This window comes from Chrysochloris asiatica, unplaced genomic scaffold, assembly GCF_000296735.1.
Source record: "Chrysochloris asiatica unplaced genomic scaffold, ChrAsi1.0 scaffold00230, whole genome shotgun sequence".
Classification (NCBI taxonomy): domain Eukaryota; kingdom Metazoa; phylum Chordata; class Mammalia; order Afrosoricida; family Chrysochloridae; genus Chrysochloris; species Chrysochloris asiatica.
The window spans coordinates 4232110-4253279 of record NW_006408748.1 but is presented as its reverse complement, the minus strand read 5'-3'; the positions used below and the strand labels follow the sequence as shown (position 1 = coordinate 4253279).

The window sequence follows — 21170 nt, the reverse complement described above, 5'->3', positions numbered from 1 at the left end:
TTACCCTCCGCACACCTGCTGCCGGCTCCAGCTGGCTCCCAGATCCGTGTTCCCAACCCAGGCCACAGGCCCCAGCTCACCTGCTTGAACTCTCAGTGCCTACCTGCTTGATGGGCCTTACCACCTAGTGTTCCACACAGCGCCTCACACTCCATTGCTGCCCGTCAGCTTCCTTCACAAACCTGCTGTTTCCCTCCTAAACGAGGTGCTTCGATGTCCCAGCAGGGACTCCAGGTTTATTCTTCATTCTCCCCTCATCTGCTGGGCCTTTCAGCCTGTCAGCCCCACTGCCAGCACCTCTCTCTTCCACCTCTACCCTCTGCGCATGCTGCCAGCTTAGCCAGCACCTCTCTCAAACTCTCCAGCAGCCTTCAGTTGATTGTGACTCACTGCGACCGCAGGTGTCTCAGTAGAACTGTGTTACATAGAGTTTTCAGTGGCTGATTTTATGGAAGTTAATTGCCAGAATTTTCTTCCAAGGATGTTTCTGGGTAGACTTAAATCTCCAACTTTGGGTTAGCAGCTGAGTAGCAATCACCCAAGGGGTGTCCTTCCCTCCAGAGGGAACCTGCTAAAACACATGCCTACAGGGATTTCCTACCAAGTCAGAAAGCTCGGAGTGAGGGCTGAGGTCACAGGTGCATGCCTGTAATGACAGCTGCTGTTGTGTTAGCAAGGCCCCCAGTTACAGAGTAGAACTGTCCCACAGGGTTATCCTGACTCATCTCTATGGAAACAGATTGTCAGTTCTTTCTCCCATAGAGCCTCTGGGTGGGTTTGAACCACCAACCTTTCAGATAACAGCTGTGCACTTAACCTTTGCACTGAAGGACGACTAGTTCTTCTAAAGCACACTGGAGGCTGTGTTGCCTTTGCTCATGCTCATTTCCTAAGCCAGCCACTGGCCTCCTTAGCCTGGCTTGGTCCCAGTTGTCCTCAAAGATGCAGCAGAAATGATACTGCCCATGTGGCCCTGCCAGAGCCCTGTCTGTGTTTGCGTTCCTAGTGCCTGGCCCATGATAGAGGCTTGGAAGAGATTTGAGGAAGTGAATGGAATAGTGTGTAAATATAAGTCTTCAGTTGTTACTAAGTGCCTTCAAGTCTGTTTTGGCTCATAGAGATCTATATAGGGTTTCCAATGAACAGCTGGTGGGTTTGAACCACCGACCTTGCAGTTAGCAATCCAGTGCTTGTTCTACACTAATAATTTAGTTTTATATAAAGCCAAATTGGCAGCTATATCAGTTTCCTATTTCTGCTATAACAAATCCCCGAGACGTACTGGCTAAAAACAGCACAAGTCCTTTACCGTATAGTTCTGGAGATCAGGAGTCAAAATGGGTCTCATGGACCAGTATCAAGGTGTAGACGGGGCTGGTTTCTTGTAGAAGCTGTCTGCATACAGTACCCTGTGACATCTTTCTCCATGTTCAGAGCCAGCAATTTAGTCTCCAAATCTCTTCCTTCTCTGATCTGTGCTCTCGTACTGCGCCTGTTCTTGGATCTGCCTAGATAATCAGGGGTATCTGGGTGGAGCAAATGGCTAAGCACTGCACTACTAGCTGAATGTATAGCAATTCAGACCCACCCTCAGAAGACAGGCCTGACAGGCTGCCTCTGAAAGGTCACAGCCTTGAAAAGCCTATGGAGCACCATTCTGTTCTCCTCAGTACACATGGGGTCACCTTGGGTCACAGTAGACTTGATGTGATAACTGGCAACAGCCTGGGTCACTTGCCCTTCTCAAAATCTCTAATTACTTCTGCCAAGTCCCCTTTGTTATGTAAGGCACACGTGATTCACAGATTGAGGATTCGAATATGGCCATCTTTGTCATCATTGTTGTTAAGTGCTGTTGAGTCAGTGCCCACTTATAGTGAGCGATCCTGTATGTGGTTTCCAAGGAGCAGCTGGTGGGTTTGAACTGCCAACCTTGTGGTTCACAGTTCAATGCTGATCCTACAGCACCACACCAGGGTCCTCTGAACATCTTTGTTGTTGTTAAGTGCTGTCAAGTCAGTTCCGACCCATAGCAACCCTGTATAGGGTTTCCAAGGAGTGGCTCGTGAGCTTGAACTGCCGACCTTGTGGTTCAAATCAACCTTGCAGTCCACAGCACCACACCAGGACATCTTTCGGGGGAGGGGGAGCGGGGGGGCATTGTTCTGTCTACCACAGAAGGTGTTTTCAAAGGTCACGTGCTGAAAAGTCAAGCTTTTGGAGGAACAAGTTAAGAGATACAACAAGATTAGATCAGCCATGGATTTCATTAAGCACAGAGGGAGGTGTTCAGCTTGTCCTTGCTCTTGGTCGGAAAGAGCAGCCTCGTTACCTCTTACTAGTCCCCACATTTGGGGCTCTCGGCTATTTAGGGTGACTCTGCATAGTTGATCAGCTGAAGGCATGCACATCCCTTGGCCTCCACAGTGAGCAGGAGACCTGGGAAGTCCATGAATGAGTCCCCCCAGACAACTAGTCACATGGACTCACCTCCCTGATCAATGAGCCTGCTACCTGGGAGGAAAAGGAGACAGGAAGGCTGTGAAAATAATGGTCAGAATCCCCCAAACAAAGCTCGAGGCTACTGAGTGTCTCCTGTGGGAAGATGTGAGTTCCAGATGGCTGCCTGTGAGGCATTAATCACCTTGTCTTGAGCCAGAAGAAAATGAAGATTAATAATAATAATTTCTTTAAGAAATTGCTCCTAAGAGGTTACATATGAAGAACAGAGGACCCAGAGCTGAAATTGGATAGGAACGATTCATTACTTATTGACCAGGACTTGGTTTATCCTCCTTGTTGGTAACCTTGCAATTGTTACACATGTCGGTTTGCCAACAGTCATGCGATGATGATGAATCTTGGAAGCTTACACCACAGAATGTCAGCCAAAAGGGGGCCTTGGAAATCATATTTTTCAACTCTACCCTCAAGGTTGACAGCTAACTGAAGCCGGGGATGAAACTAGAGTTTGGGCTGTTTGAATCTTGATTCAGTGCCCGGTGCCATCTCATAGCAAGGACAGACTATGCTGAGACCTGTGGCCCAAAACCAGAACCCACTACTGTTGATTCCTACTCATAGGACCCTAGAGAACAGAGTAGAACTGCCCCCATAGAGTTTCCAAGGCTGGACGGTTTCACAGAAGCAGACTGCCACATCTTTGTCCCGTGGAGCAGCTCCTGGGTTCAAACCACCAACCTTTTGGTTTGCAGCCAAGTTATTTAATCCCCAAGCCACCAGGACTCTATGAGACCTTTTAGTGTTGTTAAGTGCCATTGAATCTGTTTGGACTCATAACAACCCTGTACAGGGTTTCCGAGGAGCGTCTGGTAAATTTGGGCCACCAACCTGTGGTTCAGCTGGCCTCCAGGTCCAGTGCTTACAGCAGCACACCAGGACTCCTTGAGACACATGATGGTGGTGGTGGTGTGCCGTGGAGTTGGTTCCGACTCATAGTGACCCTGCATAGGGTTTCCAATCCTGTAAATCTTTACGGGAGCAGAAAGCCTCATCTTTCTCCTACGGAACAACTAGTAGTTTCGAACTTCTGACCCTGAGGTTAGCAACCCGACTGGTAACCACTACCCTACCAGAGCTCTTTTTGAGACATGTGTTGTTGTTGTTAAGTACCGTGGAGTCAGTTCCGACTCATAGTGACCCTGCACAGGGTTTCCAAGGCTGTAAATCTTTACAAGATCAGAACGCCTCATCTTTCTCCTGCGGAGCCGCTGGTAGTTTCGAACTGCCAAAGAGGAACAGAAAAAGACAGTGTGTAGTGAGCTCTTGTCACTCTGGTGTAGAATTGAAATACCATAGCAGTTAGACACAGGCAAGACCCTATGGGCAGAGTGACCTGGACAGCAGTCCACATGGAGTAAACGGATGTGCTCTGGGCAGTGGAGTGGGGGCCTTTGATAGTCACCAAGTGAGGGAAGATACTATAATGAATGGGCCTCCCAGCCCAGCTTTCTGAAGAAGAGGGACTAGCTCCTCAGGAGGAGAGACGATGCTGGAGGGATTAGAGGAGGAAATGATGGGGGAAGTCCAGCAAGGTTATGTAGGCCTTACTTGGGTGAATCACAGAGACCCCCTGAAGAGATTCGGCCTCAGACAAATCACAGGTCAACATGGAAGTTTGGAGGAAAAAAGTTGTAGATGGTGAGGCATTGTGTGCATTATTTCATGATCCATCCAGGAGACAGAAACCAGGACTTGCTGGGAGCATTGGCTACAAAAGTGAGCCTTCTCTTCATTTATTTTTCTAAGTAATCTCTTCTCGTGATCGTGGTTGAAATTTCCTCAGAGGAAACAACATGGAGCAAGACTCTACTGCACTTAAATCTCAAGGGCCCACTCTTAACCTCACACCCCTCCGCCCATCATTACAGAACCCATCCACACAGCTTGGCCAACAACTGAGTCCCAAACAATGGCGATGGGGAGAAGATAGCCTGAGCAAAGGTAAAAGTCTGCCTAGAACACCCAAGCGGCGGTGAGACGAGTGAAATAGGTCAGACATGGAGATTGGGTACAGGGGGTGAAGGTTGAGTTCAGAAGGCCTGATTGTGCTAACAAGGAACATTCCAGCTAGGGTAGAAGTTAGACAGGTGGAGTTGGGGCAGGTCAAGATGGTACCTAACCTGGAGACCGGGGCATGGCAAGGTGATGGGGCACAAGCTTTGCTGGAAGCCTACCCTATCTCTCTCACCGAGTCTCCCTCTCCAGAGCCCCACACTTTCTGACTAACTGTCTGCAGTGGGCAGATCCCATCCCTCTCTAGGAAAACCAGGGGTATCTTGAAGAAAGTATCTGTCATTGCCTTGGAAGGGCTGTCTGTTCTTATGCTCATGGAAATAAGTCAAGATAACCTCATCTCCAGTTCTCCTTGCGTCTCCCTGCTTAGCGTATGCAAAGAAATCTCTGTGTATCTGGGCATTTATTTCCCATAACAGCAATGTATCAACTCCAGTCACAGCAGTGAGAAGCGTGGTTGAATCGCCTGGCTTTTCTGAAGCAAAATAACATCACCATCAAGATCCTTTCTGTCAGTAAAAGGCGTGCTGAGATCCTGCACCATCCGTGCACTCACTGTGGTGCCCGAGTTAACAGTGTGGTGCGAGGCTGCCACTGCCGTCACCCTCTACTCTCTCTGAGGGCTGCGTAGGAGGGTGCTGGACAGAATCTGAAGGCTGTGATAGTACTTGAGGCGGGGCGGGAAATCTCCACAGCTGTGGTCTGTTCCATTCTCTGTGCACGTGCTCACCCATCAGGACCCATTGTTTTGCTGCTGCTGCTGCTGCTCCCTTGTGTGTTTGTCTTCCCTTCACTCATGAAAATTCATGTTCATCTAAAGCCTGCTTTCTGTTTCCTAATCACAATATTTATAACATAATACTTGTGATTACACTAGATAGAAGGTTTTTGCATAATTTTGTTTTCAGGGAGAATTGTTTGATGTTCCAATAGTTTAGATTTAACAGAACGTTGTAGTCCTTTTTATCAGGAATTCATTCCTGACAGGAGCCATAGACCCCCAGTCCCCTGTGTTAGGTCACCGTTGAAATGTGATTTGATGTTTTTAACCCATGTGTACGCTGTGCACCACTGACATGCCGGCTGCCAGCTCCTTTCACTTTCCCAGCTAGGCTGTGCCACCGGCAAAGGTTACCTTCTCTAATATACTGACGCGTTTTCTTTGTACAGGGATTTTGCTTACGTAGCACGAGACAAAGATACAAGAATTTTGAAATGTCATGTATTTCGATGTGACACGCCAGCAAAAGCCATCGCCACAAGTCTCCACGAAATCTGTTCCAAGGTGAGGTGGGTCAGAGGACAGAGGCCCGCCTCTGTCATTTCTCTCCCGGCTTGAGCAGGTGAAGGGATGTGAAGGAGCAGGAGGGTGGACGGGTACACCCACCTGGCTGACAAGATCGGGGAGAGATAGACAGGCCATTGGCTCAGCTAAGTGTCATTACTGCTGTGTGTCAGGCAGGCGTTGCTCTAAGCGGCAGCCCGTCTACAGAATGTCCCTGCCACACGCTGTGTCTATAAGACATTGGCAGGTACAAGGGCCCAGATGTGTACTCGGAGCCCAGCTAGAAAACAGGGGAAGGACATCAGGATCAGCTTCCCCAGGGTTGGCCACCTGAGCTGAGAGTGAAAGCAGCTCAGACAGAAACAAAGGGAGGGTGGTCAGGTAATAAGACAGTGTGTCCCCATGAACACCTGCTGCACTTCACATCAGCTTAGGGACACTCTGACCAGCTGTGATGTGGGGCTCGACTCACAGAGCCTCAGTGAGAGCAGATGGCCAGGTGTCACCTGCCCACCTGCCCTCTGTCCCTCCAACACAACATTCCCTATTCAGGTACCACCATTCTCTGATGACAGCTCTGTTGTCAGACACTCTTCTGTTACTGTCAGTCCTAGTTATGCGATGGATTAAGCATTGGGCTGCCAACTGTGAGGTTGGTGGTTCGAACCCACCAGCCACTCTGTAGGAGAAAGATGAGGTTGTGTGCTGCTGTAAAGGTTTATAGCCTTGGGAGACCCTCAGGAGTAGTTGTGCTCTGTTCTCTAGGGTCGCGATGATCAACCTGAGGACAGTGGGTTTGTGTTCTGTTATCAGGCAGCTCCGGCTGTTCGAATGCTGCCTCCTCAGCATCTCCAGGTATTTCTCTGTGACTTGCCACCTGCTGTAGCAGCAGAGGCAGCTCCCTACCGTTCGCTGTACCTGGTGCCTTAGAGGCACTCGGCGGTAATACCTGATACTGAGTCTTCCTGCGCCCATGTCCACCCATCTCCAGTCTCTGCAGTTGTGTTATACTCCACGTGGTTCTCAGCCTCCTGTCTTTCATTCATTCTGTGAACACGCCGTGATAGGCTCCCCCGAAGGATACAGTATTCAGAAAGTGAGCCGGCCAAAAGTAGACTGTGGCTGCTCTCTGCTGTGACCTCCAACAATACAGTGTTGGGATTTGGGATGTTTTCAGCACCTTATTACCTGCTGGTGTGTGTTCAACCATCCAAGACATTGTCATACCCACTTCCTTTAGCCAGGCCTTTCCTCTTCTAACACTTGTTTAATTTACCAAATACAAACACAGGACTTGGCTATCCATTACTTGTTGAGCATCACTTTTCTAGTTTAAGGCTGACATCATGGCCTCGGCCTCATTCCCAGAAACCCTTGTGAGCTAGGAGGCCCAGGCCATGGCCCAGCCTGAAATCTGAGCAGCAGGTAGAAGCCACCGAGCCCACAGGAGGGGCAGAGAGCGGTTCCCAGACCCTAAACTGAGCCTTTGCTGTGACCTGCATCCCAGGGGCGTGCAGGGTGGGTGGTGGCCTCCAGCCCGGGTTTGTGTGCTTGTGCTGAAAGGATTGGTCGTGGCTGCGCCTCTTGCTCCCGTTTGCAGCACGGAGTGAGTTCCCAAGGTTTCATTTTTTTATTCCCTCACACGACAAGCATAATCGAGTGCCATTTATGTGCCAGGCACTGTTCTAGACAATGGACATACAACAGAAAAGATGTCCTCCCCTGAGAAAACCAAAGCGGTTGCCGTGAAGTGACTTCCGACTCACAGGAACCCCGTGTGTTAGGGGATGCCCCATAGGGTTCTCCTGGCTGTAATGATTGCAGAAGCACATCGCCAGGCTTTTCTTCTGTGACTCCACTGGGTGGGTTTGAACCTCCAGCCCTTCTCAGTGAGCAGCCAAGCACAATCATTAGTGCCACCCAGGGACCTTGGCACAGAGTACATACTAGGTTTCATTATTGTCAGCAACCCTTCTGCCCACCGTTCTAAGTACCGATCAGGAGGTGGACGGAGTGGACCTGTGAGGAGGGGAGGACATAACTTGTCCGTCTGGAATGGAAAGCTTAGCCTGCGATGGAAACCTGAGTTAGCTTTGGCCGTCACTGATGGGTGGGCTTCTTTGGTCCCTAAGCCCACTGTGTTGTGTAACGGCTCAGGAAATAGGAGTGGAAAGTGATGACCCTGAAGTAAAGGAGGTCAGAGTCGCTAGTGGAAGAGAGACCATTTGGATTTAAACCCTCTGAGAGTAACAACAACACTGATGGTATTAGCGATAGTTGCCGTTGGGTTGGCTCTGACTCATAACCACCTCACGTGTGACAGAACCAAACCTTGCCCACCTGTGTGACGTCTTCAGGACCCATGTCCAGCAGTCTGTCACTCTTGAGGGTGCAGCCAAAGTAAGCAACTAGAAGTTGTGGACTGTATTCTGGCCTCAATAGGCTTTCCGTAGCTACTTCCCAGGAGCAGACCAGCAGGCCTCCTTCCTGGTCTGTCTGAGTCCAGAAGCTCCATGAGATCCTGTGGGTATTAGAAATACCAATTTCATAACTTGCAGCACCGTAACAGCAGTAACAGTGGCAGCTAGTATTTCTGATTCCACCCAGGCCTTGGAATGTATTCACTCCTGTAATCCTCAGAGCAGCCCTGTGACATAATACTGTTACCATCTTCCTGTGCAGGTGAAGAAAGGAGAGACAGATGACAGAAGAGGCTTCAAAAAAGCTCATGAAAAAAAGTTCATTATCTTTTCATTCCATTTCTCTGTGAACTTTAACAAACAATAGACTGAATAATAAATTATAAGTAATAAACTGAAACAAGCAATACACTAAAGCCTATTTAAATTGGATGTGAAATCAGCTCAGACACTGGTACTGGAATAGCTGAAGACATGGAGCCTATAAACCATGAACCAAAGCTGTGTGTTCTCCTTGCCTCTAGATTATGGCCGAACGGAAGAATGCCAAAGCCTTGGCCTGCAGTTCCTTACAGGAAAGGACCAATGTGAATCTTGACGTTCCTTTGCAAGGTAGGGTGGCGGGTGCTTCTCTCTTGCTTGTGGTACTGTTAGTCCTGGTCCAGAACTGAAGGGTCTCCATAACCATGTTGTGTTTGGCACAACTATGTTTGTTGGGCATCCACTCTGGGGCCTGCAGCAGCAGAGGACTTTGCATCAGTTGGATGAGGCGCGAAATGCTTGCTGTAGCTGGAGAGGATGACAGTACTATCGGCAAGCCTTAGCCCTCCTGTGCAGCATGCTTTCGTGGGCTTGCTTTAGCTCTTTTCCCCATTTCTCTGATTGTGCTCTCTGTGATTAGATTTCCTCCCGGCATCAGCCACACCTAACAAACAGAACATCCAAAGCTGTTAACTGAGCACACCTCAGAGAGACAGTAACCAGCTTTCACCCCTAGAACCTGGTGTCTGCCTTCAAGGGCTTCCCTCCCTAGAAATAAAAGTTATATGAGGATGTGACTGGTGACCACCCCAGTGCCTGAGATAAGAGATGCTTATACAATAGTTGCCACGTTGATCTCCAGACCCACGGGGCATTATGACCAGGTGGTGTCTTGGGCATCTCAGGTGGCAGAGTGATGGCCAGGGAGCCAGTGAGATGATGTGTTGCTTTTGTTCCCTGTAGTAGATTTTCCAACACCAAAGACGGAGCTGGTCCAGAAGTTCCACGTGCAGTACTTGGGCATGTTACCTGTAGATAAACCAGTCGGTATGTACAGCACTTACTGTTCTTCCAACCTTGCAGGTTTGTGGGAGGGAGTCATGGGAAGCGTTTACCCACCAAGAGGGTGGAGTCTCCCATTTTACTCCCGTGCTTCATCTCAAATCGGGTTCTTGAACTGTCGTAGCAAGAACACATCAACAATTCTGCTCAAAGGCACAATAGAGGGCACACTAAGCTGCTTGTCATGTGATCCCAGAATACCAACAACAACCACAAAATGTGCTGCCAAGTCGGTTCCAACTCTTGGTACCCCGTGTGTGTCAGAGTAGAAGTGCACTCCAGACAGCTTTCAGGGACTGATTTTTCAGAAGTCTATCGCCTGGTCAGTAGCCAAGCACTGAGCTGTTTGCACCACTAAGGATGTGGGGACGTAAACAAGCTAGACTAGGGCCTCTCATGCAGAGATGTGTAATCTGAGTTGTACAAGGGCTCTGCCAGTCTCAACTTGGGACTTCATCTCTGGGACCAGGCCACTGACTTCAGTTCTGGTTAGCTGGTGGGCCAGGAGAAAGGCTGAAGGCGCTCTCCTGCTTTCCTTGTAAGGATATAACCCAGAAGGGAACACACAATGTCAGCTCACATCCCAGTGACAGGTCTCCGGTGGTTGGCCATCCCAAGCTGAAAGGGAAGCTGGGAAATGAAGCCTGTGACAGCCCAGTCAAAAGGCCCCACTGAACAACACATGAATTCATGTAAAAGTGTCACCCAGATTTGGTTTTATTTAAATACTGCCGTAAGAAACAAAAGATCTGGGTTTCCTGGCAGATGCTGGCTTCTGTTGGGTCTTCTGCTCCAGGGTTCTCCCTGTGCTGAAAAGGGTAGCATTTGCTTCAGTATTTGTACCAGCACTTGGAGGTGGGACAGGCTATGTTTATATGCCAGTGGGAATTTGGAGAGAAGTGGGTCTGGTGGTCTGATTAGAGGGGTAGCACACCCACTGTGCATCTCTGGAGGCATTTGTGACACTTCTGTTTGCCATGTCTGTCTTTTTGAACACACATGGGTGTGGAAGCTCCCAGTTCATAGCAGAAAAGCCTGTGAAAGGGGCAGCTTTATCTACAGTAAGGGCTTGTCTTCCGGGTCTAGAAAGCAAGTCTCGGCGTGGCTGCAACCTGGTGATTTGGGCCCACGTTTGATGGTGATAAGTAACTCTAGGACGTCCTTCAATTGTCTTTTCCTTCCACAGGAATGGATACCCTGAACAGTGCCATAGAAAGTCTTATAACCTCATCCAACAAGGAGGATTGGCCATCGGTGAACATGAATGTAGCCGATGCTACCGTCACTGTCATCAGTGAAAAAGTAAGATGGCATTGTTGATGCCACTGGCCCCTCTGGGACACAGTGAGGTTTTATAACCATCATCTTCCGTGAACTTAGAAACCTAGCCAAGCCGTACCCTCTAGGGAATAAAAAGGACTCCATTTAAAAAAAAAAAAAAACAGATTGTTGAACCCTTCGTACACGTCTGGGTGTGTGCACTCCTTGGCTTTGCTGTAGACACAGAGGCATCTGCTTGGATTCCCCTGAGTCTTCCTAATGATTGTTGAGACTGAAATCATGTGCTAGAGGGGCTATAAACCACAAGCTCACTGAGGGGGTTTGGTTATCTGACCAGTAAGTCTTAAAGTGCTGAAGCTGACGGCGTGATGCTGCCTGTGGTTTGGTTCCTTTTACGGAAGGTTCTGTGGTTGGTCCTGTCAGTAGTCACAGAGGCCACTGCTCAACCCAAATTATCCCAGTTTTGTGCTGGAGGAAACGGAGGCACAGAGAGGTTAAGTAAGTTGTTCAAGATCACACAGTTAGAAAGTAGTGGGGCCAGGATTCAAATGCAGGCAGTGTGGCACTTACCTCTTCTGCGCCCTTGAACTCATCAACGCAAGGTCTTAACGTGCTCTTCACCTTGAAGCCCAAGTAACCTTTTAAAGAGGAGGAGGATACTCGCTGATTCTACCTATCCCTCAGACAGGCTGGATTATTTTCGGTTCTTCCAACAGGCCCTGCCCTTTCCTGCCTCAGCTGGGTCTTGGCCCTTGTTCTTCCTTCTACAACCCTCCCCTGGGCTACACCACCCTCACACTAGAGCTCAACTGGAGCATCAGTTCCTCCTGGAAACCTTCCTGACGCCTCACATTCCCATAGCATTAGCCACCATGGAGTGGTCTTCCTAGTTTCATTAAGCTCCCTCCGGGCAGGCTCCTGGTGGTACACAGCCTGGCTTAGAGTACGCGCTCAAAGACATTTGAGTGAACAGTGACTGAGCTAAGATGTTAATGTTTCGATGCAGAAGTCGACAATCTGGGTATGCTTACTGATTCAGAGGTTGCATTCCGTCTTTACGTAGCATGTGATGTGATGTTCATAACTGTGAGGTTGGATCCCAGGCATTCCTTGAGACTGCCTCATATGAGACGGATGAAAAAGAAAACAAAATGTGATTTGGCAACTTTTTGTTTTATGTAATCTGTGATGGGAAGGTGGTTCCATGTACTGTTTAGCTTTGGGTTAAGAACTGGATGGAAAACGACACTGGGCCCTCTTCTTTTGATCTGGGTTTTCTGGGGGGCTCATCGGGGCACATGGGTTGTGAGCCATGGGTGTCCGCCTGAGAGGACAGTATGTAGGAAGTTCAGGTGGCGTCCTTCCTATCCTCAGAGACCTCGCAAGTGGAGAGAGAACCCAGTCCACGTTGCACTCTGGGATAGCAGTGGAGTTCAGAGCAAGTTGAAGTGCCAACTTGAGATTCTAGAAACACAAGTCCTTTCTGAACTCAGTCTGGCTATATGATTCTACCAGCAGTTCCTCTGTGATGCCATTCTGGACTTGATTCCAGGAGCTGCTGAGCTCTGACGAAGTCTGTGACTGGTGTGGGGGCCACCGGCCAGGCACAATGCTGAACCGTCTCTCTTACAGAATGAAGAGGAAGTCCTAGTGGAGTGTCGCGTGCGATTCCTGTCCTTCATGGGCGTCGGGAAGGACATCCACACATTTGCCTTCATCATGGACACTGGGAGCCAGCGTTTCGAGTGCCACGTGTTCTGGTGTGAGCCGAACGCGGCCAACGTGTCCGAGGCGGTGCAGGCTGCTTGCATGGTGAGTCATTGGGCACAGCAAGGCCACATAGGATGACCTGTGTGGCGGGGGAATCAAATTTCTAAAGACAGGCTTTACTTTTTTTAACCCCTTCATTCGTCCTCTCTAAAGGCCAGGCTACCTGGGCTGACTGAAGCGAGGTTCTGTAGACTCCAGTAGCGTGGAAAGATGTCTTGAAAGAAACATTTGCTAAGTGCTCACATTGCTTAGATGATGAGGGTACCCAGGTGAATCATTTTCTTGGCAGGGATTGGGGGGAGGGTCTTGGGTAGCGAGTACTGCTGTAACAAATACCACAAGTGAGGGACTTTAAAGAACAGAATTTTTTTTTTTTAATCTTTTGAATTTTGAAAAATCCCTTTTACTGTACCCTCTCAACTAAAGTGTGGATTAATGCGCCAGACTGCAAAGCCATTTGAACTGTAAGGTCAGTGGTTCAAGCTCACCAGCTGTTCCTCGGAAACCCTATACAGGGTCGCTATGGGTTGGAATTGACTCGACGGCACTTCACAACAACAACTCAACTAAAGCAAGACAGCAAGCAGGTTTCTTTCTCTGTTAGCCAGAACAATTCTTGAAGCTAAAACATCCAAATCAGGGTTTGGCTGTGTTGATTCCTTCCTTGTCGGTAGCCCTGGGAGATCTCACGTGGGTCTCGGTCCCCAAGTTTGTGGGTCAGCCTGTGTCTAATGTGCTCTTCTTATAGTCACCCAGAAGTAAGGAGATGAAAGTCACACCCTACACAGATAAATGACCTCATTGATAGAACAGAGAAACCCCTATTTCCAAATAGAACTGCGTCCAGATTTAGGATTAAAATACATATTTAGGGGCTGTTGTTAAGTACCATCAAGTCGGTGCCAACTCATAGCCACCCTGTATAGGGTTTCCGAAGAGGAGTTGGTGAGTTCGAACTCAAACCAACCTAGCGGTCCAGTGTTTATTCTACAAGGCCACACCAGGGCTCCCATATTTGCAGGGTAGGGCTGGGGGTGGGTGGTGTTACAATGTGCTTCAATACCAAAAATTTGAGAATTATCAATTTTTAACCTCTTAATTCCTTTCATTTGTAATCGGGAAAATGTTGGTCGTGCCTGAGTTGTACTTTAAATAAAAAAGCAATGTATTGAATAATTCAGGGAAAAGATGAAATGGTGTGCTCATATGCCTTTTTCAAAAGCCACAGAATGAGTCCATGAAATACACTTACAGCCCAGATTTCATGCCAGTACCTTTGGGTTCATTCTTTGCATCCTGTTATATAGCACAGCTTTCCTGTTCTGCGCAAACATTTATCAGAGAGGATTTGTTGTTATTAATGTGCCATTCAGGTGATTCCGACTCATAGCGACCCTGTATAGGGTTTCTAAGGCTTTAAATCTTCACAGGATTAGAAAGCCTCAACTTTTCTCCCTCAGAGCAGCTGGTGGGCTCGAATTACAGACCCTGTGATTTATTGTATGGAGATTAAAATTAAGTAGGAGTAAAATTAAAATGTTTAAATGTTTAATTTCTTATTGTTTCCAATTAAAAAAGCAAACAAACAACAACATTAGTGAGGTTGTATATGCACCATAGATGGTCAACCATTCGGGATTACAAGGGCAGCATTTACCAAGGTTAAAGTTCACAAGGACTGGGAACAAAGAGGGAATGGAAGCAAGACCCACAGAGGGGAAGTGGAACATGTGATGTTACATGGAGGGGACTGCAAGCACTGAGCTGAAACAAAGTCTGTGATTGGTTGAATGCAAAATTGATGATCTGCTCTGCAAACCTACAGTCAATTCACAGTAAAAAGTTAAAAAGATGATGGAATCGGTTCCGACTCATAGTGACCCTCTATGTTGTTTCCGAGGCTGGAGATCTTTATGGGCGCAAAGAGCCTCATCTTTGTACCGCGCCTGGTAGTTTCCAACTGCTGACCTTTCAGTTAGCAGCCCAGCTTGTAATCACTGTGTAACCACAGCTCCTGAAAAATATTATAGTGCAAGAAAAAGAGCAAAATAATAATAATACAGTACTGGGTTTTTTGCTAATAAGCAATGAAATAGCTTAGGGTTGAGCTGAGAGAACAAGACACCCAAGAGGCTGAATGGGCCGCTGAATTATAGAATTGAACTGAATTACTATGCCTTAGTCCTGAATCCAATTGTTTACTTTAGTTCTTTCTGTTCGTTGTCATCTCTAATTCTCTTTACGTTTTCTCTTGAACCTCCTCCAAGCTAGCTTTTGTTGCCCACCGCTCCACTGAATGGTCTCTGTTCAGGGCTATCAGTGCACATTTTTTTAGGCTGAGGGAAAGCAGCCAGTAAAGCAAGTTTGGAATGGGGGCCACAGACACCACTGAAGCATACAGCAAATGGCGAGCCTAGGGGAGGGGCTTGGCTTCCAGCTGGGTTAGAGTGGCAGGCCAGCAAGTGCTGAGAATCCAGGAATAGAAGGAAGCTTGTAGAAGTTGAGGGACATCTCAGCTGTTTGCATATGAGGTGAAGAAGAGGGCAAAGGTTGCAATAGTAAGGCACATGGCAAAGGTGGGAAAGTAGAAAAGAGAACCAGTTAGTACACACCTTTGAAAGAGGGAGGGAGGAAGAAAGGACGGAACATTTATTGACTGCTTGGTGTATTGTGCACTCATTATCTTGTTCCGTTCTAACCAGTCTTTTGTGAAGTATAACTTCCCCTCAGTGAGTATACCATGAAGCCGGGATTCCAACTCAAATGTGCATGAATCTAAAGGAGCAATGGAGGGGGCGGGGACAAGAGAGGAAGCAGAGTCCAGATAACTTTAACAGACATAATCAAGGACTACATGAGGAAAGTAGAAGATGGGAGATTTCAATCAAGCAGAAATGGAGAAAGACGATTTAGGTAGTTTATGAAATTGAAATGGATGCTCACAGATGGCTTTAGTCATAAAATGAGTGGTTTTCAGCCTTAATTATTCCTTTTAAGTGCTGATGACAATTAAATAATTAGCTTTATCACTGGTTGCTGTGTGTTTTCTGGTATCAGACTCATTTTCTCTCTTAGAAACAGTTTTTATTCATTTGCTTCTTGTGTTCCTTGTATCAGCACAGCCCGAGGCAGCAGCTGGGCCAGAGCTCAGAACATCAGATCCTTTTCTGCACTGTGAACCCAGCATTGCTAACTCGGTGGCTTTCCTCTTGATTCAAACCTACCAACTGAATTCTTGACGGCATGAACACATTCTTCTGAGTCACCTTCATTTTTAGGTGTATCTTTTAACTGTGTTACTAAGTGCTATTGAGTCACTTCTGACTGATAGCGACCCTGTATGGGGCTTCTAGGGAGTGGCTGGTGGATTTGAACTGCCAACCTTGTGATCACTGTCCACTGTTTATCCTACAGCACCATACCAGGACCCTAAACTCTGTGGTTTAGGCCCAGCTGTGTGGTACTGTAGGATAAGCACTGGACCAAAGATCGGTCAGAACCAAAATGTTAGCGATTCAGACTTACCAGCCGCATCTCGGAAACCCGGTATAGGGTCACTATGATTCGGAACTGAATCAATGGCACTTACCAGCAACAACGAGAGATATGCTGGTGAAACTTGACTAGGCCAGAGAAGGGGGACCCTTCATGATATCCATCTGTCTGGTAGATTTGGGGTCGCACTGGGCAGATATAATACGTGCAAATCCAAGTCCAGTGTCCTGCCTGCTTTCGAGTCCACACTTCAGTTGTTAGTTGTGTGTTCTTGGGTCTGGTGCAGGCCAAGGAAGATCTTACAAACAGAAGAAATCAGAAATCATTTCACATGGAACTGAACTGAAAGGAGCTAGTTTTGTGGGCAGCAGAGTTTGACAGGACACTGTCAAACAGCTGACTATCCCCTAAGTCTGTTGTTGTTGTTACATGCTGTTGGGTCAGTTCCCACTCATGGCTTCCCTGTACAAGCTGTTTGAGGCATGACAGCTTAATGGGAGCAGAAAGCTTCATTAGAGGCACCATAAGATCAGCACTGGACTGCTGACCACAAATGCAGCCGTTCCCACCCGCCTGCCAGCTGCTCCTCAGAAACCCTACACAGGCCCACTCTGAGTGGGAACCGACTCACGGCCATCAGCAACAAGGGGGGAACGTCTGCATGCTTTACAGCCGCATTAAGGGCCCTACTCATATTTCAGATATCATGTTTTAGAGTGTTTGGATTAGAAAAACTTTTGATAAACGTAAAGTTACATATTTTTCTATTAAGACAAAGAGCAGATTGTGTTTTTTTTGTTTCTGAAGGATAGAAATTTTCTGTGGTGCCAATGCTGTTGGATTTTTCCCACCTTTAATCCATTAGGATTTACACTTGCATATAGCATGTTGCCTGAAATGTTAATCCTTCCTTCTTTTCTATATAAATAAACACCTGGTAGCGTAGTGGTTATGAATTGGACTGCTAATCTCAAGGTCGACAGTTCAAAACAGCTGTTCTGCGAGAGAAAGATGCAGCTTTCTGCTCCCGTAAAGATTTGTAGCCTCGGAAACCCTGTACAGGGTTCCTGTGAGTGGGCACCGACTCCATGGTACTTAACAACAACAGGTTCATTTTGGTGTCCTGGTGTGGCTCTGTGGGTTAATGTGCTGGACTGCAAAGTCCCTTTGAACTCAAGTTCAGTGGTTCAGGCCCATCAGCTGCTCCTCTGAACCCCTATACAGGATCGCTATGGGTCGGAACACCAACTGGTAGCACTTAACAACAACAGGGCTCATATCAGGGAGAGTGGTGGCTCCATATGACACGCACCAGACTGTGAACCTCAAGGTCCATGGTTCAAGCCTACCAGCCACTCACTCCGCAGGAAAAAGTTGAGGCTTTCTGCTTCCGCAAACATTTACATTCTAAACCAGGGTCACTGAGTTGAAACCAGTTCACTTCAGGCATTCTACAGCTCATCCGTATTTAGTCATAACACCCTCTGTAAAGGCTCCATTACAGTTAAAGAGCTGTAATACATTTCTTAGGGTGATGGGTTCACGACTGATAGCTATGAACTGTATTGTTTCTCAGTTACCCCACTAGTCCACACTGCCCCCCTCTCTCCCCACCCTTTCTGCCTTCGTTGCCTCTCTGGTTATGAGGTATCGTAACTGCAGCCAGTCAACATGGAGAACAAGGAGAGTTTGGATGTAGATAGGAAAAACAGGTTTGAAAAGCCAAATCACCATGTTGAGCGTGAAGAATACTAAACACCCATGTTAAACAAATTACTCTTGGATTTATATTTAGGAGCTAGGTTTTTAACTTTCAGCAAGAAATGTGTATGTGATTAATTAAAATCATTGGCCAAGAAGAGATGTTACATCTTTAACTCTGTGTTTCATTTCAGTTACGATACCAGAAGTGCTTGGTAGCCAGGCCGCCCTCACAGAAAGTTCGACCACCTCCTCCGCCAGCAGACTCCATGACCAGAAGAGTCACAACCAATGTAAAACGAGGGGTCTTATCCCTCATTGACACTTTGAAACAGAAACGTCCTGTCACAGAAACGCCGTAGGATTCTGAAGATGCAATAGCTACACTAAAGAAAGACAAACCAACTGGTGTCTGGCCTTCCATTCAGTTGCTGATGCTTGGTCTTCAGAGAATTTATCCTTAACAGCCACAGTGTTAGACTAGCATGGTTTCTCGTCTTGCCACCATCATGTGATAATGAAAAGCATGAAGACGTTTGTTTGGTTTTGTTTTTTATTTTTGCTGTCAGTAAGTTACATCTGGAGCAGTGGAAGGTTTTTTTCTCACTGTAAATATTGTGAACACTGCACCACGTCACACCCAGAGCAGCACGAGGCCACAGCCCTCCCAGGGAGCTCCCGCTGAGTCCTCACGCTGCCTTCTTGAGCGGGACCGGCACAAGCAACCTTCACATCCAGCAGCATTTTGCCATGTTTTCAACATTGGAGTAGACACTGCACATCAGATACCAATGAATTGCTTTAAAATCAGGATGACAAGGTTTTGTTTTGTTGTGTTTTGTTTCATAAGCGTGAACCCATTGGTTGACAGAATTAGCTGACATCCACCTAGAAAACCAACGGCAGCTTTCCTTGATGAGTGAGCTCTTTGACAAACTGGACACCATTTTCATGTCTACAGCAGTTCGTAAAATGTTGGGGTGAAGGGGAACGAAACTTGAAAATTGAGGGAAAATGTTCTGAATTTGAGGAATTAAAATCAGAAAATAGCCTTTTTTAGGGTAAGCAAATAGCCTTTCTTACCAGATGGTTTTCAAACTGATGGGTTTTTGTTTTTGTTTTTGTTTTTTTTTAAGAAATTAGCAAAAGCATAATGCATTTCAGGTTGTATGTATTTCAACTTCTGCCTTATATTGTACAATGCAGCTAGAGAATCATACTTCATTAGGGTCATTCTCTACATAATCAACATGAAAATGACACCCTTCTTGGGACCCTTTCATCCTTAGTTTGAGAATTAGCCGTTATGCAGTTTGGAGTTGAGGAAATGCCCCTCATATTCCGTCCTACATGGTGATTTTGAGCTACCCACCACTGCGCTCGTCCCCAGACCACCTCCCGCTCTGCTAGGATTCTGCACTAGTTCAATCTGAATACAGCGCATTTTGCCCAGAAAGCTGTCTGTGTATCATGTAGTCCATGGCAACAAACCATTAAGTTGAAACTTTCTTGAATTTACTTAATATTAGAATTTGTTAGACTCTATTAGGTGTATTTTAAATTTTATATCCTTTCCATTTTATTTTCAAGATTTTAAAATTTCATATCTCAGAGCAAACTATACCTAGGAACAATGGATTCTAACACGTTTCCCCAAAGCACCGCTTCTCCTGCTTCTTTCTTTGTAAATGAAGAACTTTATCTTTAGACTCCGTGTTGACCTATTGTTTTAAAAGAAAGTTGCTGAGGAGATCCACTTAAATAGTAGTCTTCTTGTTCTCTTTTTAATGTCAAAGTTAATGTTTTGAACTATCCAGTTATAAAAGTCATGCTTTGCGTTGACGCACTGCTGTGTACTTGTCAAAACGATCTCCACATTGTTAACACATTTGAGCCTTATAATACAGCGAAGGGATTAGATGCAGTTGAGAAATGAAAACAGGATGTAGCACAAGGGTAAGTCCATTAGCCCAAGAGCTCGGAAAGTGAGAGCCGTGAGCAGGACCCACGTCCCTCAATTCCCAGTTCTTAGTATGATAGGTTACTTCCACATCAGGCCACAAGAGCGTTTCCAAAATGACTCTGGGTAGACACACAGAAGAGTAGGTATGGAGATATTCATTATCAGGCAATCTTACAAGTCCCTTTGTAAGTGTGGAAATAGGTCCAAATTATCTAGGCAGTGGCATTATCAATCATTGTCGGCTCTGCGTCCTGAGAGCCTCAGCGTGTTTTAGAGGACTGGATTCTGCAGGCAATACAGCCGGTTCAACCTATGAGATTTTTCAAGAGGTGCTGTGGCTTAGGATAGAAATGTTAACTACCCATGCCAGAGAACATGATGGAATGAAAAAATGTGTGCCTGCCTGCTCTCCCCACCTCCCCCCCAACACACACACAATTCCTTTTGGGGAGAGAAGTATGCCCCATCCATAGGGTCTCCAGTGGCTGATTTTTCAGAAGGTCTTTTCTCCAAAGAACCTCTACGTGAACTTGAACCTCCAAGTCTTTTGGTTAACTGCCAAATACGTTGACCATTTACACCACCCCAGAATTGAATTATGGTAAAATGCCACTTTATAAATGTGTTACAATTCTCAATACGTGTGACATCGGCCCACGTGCCTGTAAAAGGCCCTGGAATCATTTGGTCTGGCCCTGATAAAGCAACTGCACTTTCAGCCATCACATTGTTGTCATTGACTGCCATGAACTCCATTCCAACTCATAGCGACCCTGTGTAAGGCTTCCAAGGAGCAGCTGGTGAATTTGAACTGCTGACCTTGTGGTTCAAACAAACCTTGTAGTCCAGTGCATTATTCCACAGCGCCACACCAGGACTCCAGCCATCACATTAGGGGTCAGTTAATTAAAGGTTTGACCACATATAGCAGGCCAAGTTTTAAGTTGATAATTATGTATGGCCTGTGCGTGATGTTAAAATTTGGGCAGGAAAACTGTTCCCCACCCCTTATGTTGTTGACTCAGCTGTATGTGAACTAGCCAATGCCAGCCAGCATCGACCTTCACCTGTTCCAGACTCGGTTGTGTTGATCTCTCATGTTGATGTGAAAAGTTGTAGTAGTGTGACAACCTTCAAAATGCTGAACAAAGAATCCACTTTTATATTGGATATCTCTACCGCTGTTCACTTTTTAAGGCATACGTTTGTTTTCAGGATCAAGAATACTGAGCTAGCTTTAAGTAGCAAACTGATTTATATATGCAATTCTAGGACGCATTAAAGATGAACGATAGCCTTTACATGTGGAAGACTTTACTGCAGGTGTTTTGTTTTTAAAATAGCTTTGCATACTAAGTGCAAATTTTGTAAAATTAGTTCTGTTAGACAATATGTT

The 21170-nt window shown here is 46.7% G+C and overlaps 1 protein-coding gene across 1 annotated transcript in view; it reads left to right on the top strand.

The window, feature by feature from the left end:
* The window catches only part of APBB2 (amyloid beta (A4) precursor protein-binding, family B, member 2), a 262630-nt gene extending 244129 nt beyond the window's left edge, over positions 1-18501 (top strand). Inside the window, exons 8-13 of the mRNA XM_006873234.1 lie at positions 5707-5821; positions 8766-8853; positions 9466-9549; positions 10751-10866; positions 12478-12657; positions 18006-18501. Coding sequence (XP_006873296.1) covers positions 5707-5821; positions 8766-8853; positions 9466-9549; positions 10751-10866; positions 12478-12657; positions 18006-18173 — 751 coding nt within the window. The 3' untranslated portion in view covers positions 18174-18501. The remainder of the gene's footprint in view (positions 1-5706; positions 5822-8765; positions 8854-9465; positions 9550-10750; positions 10867-12477; positions 12658-18005) is intronic.
* Positions 18502-21170: the final 2669 nt, after the last annotated feature.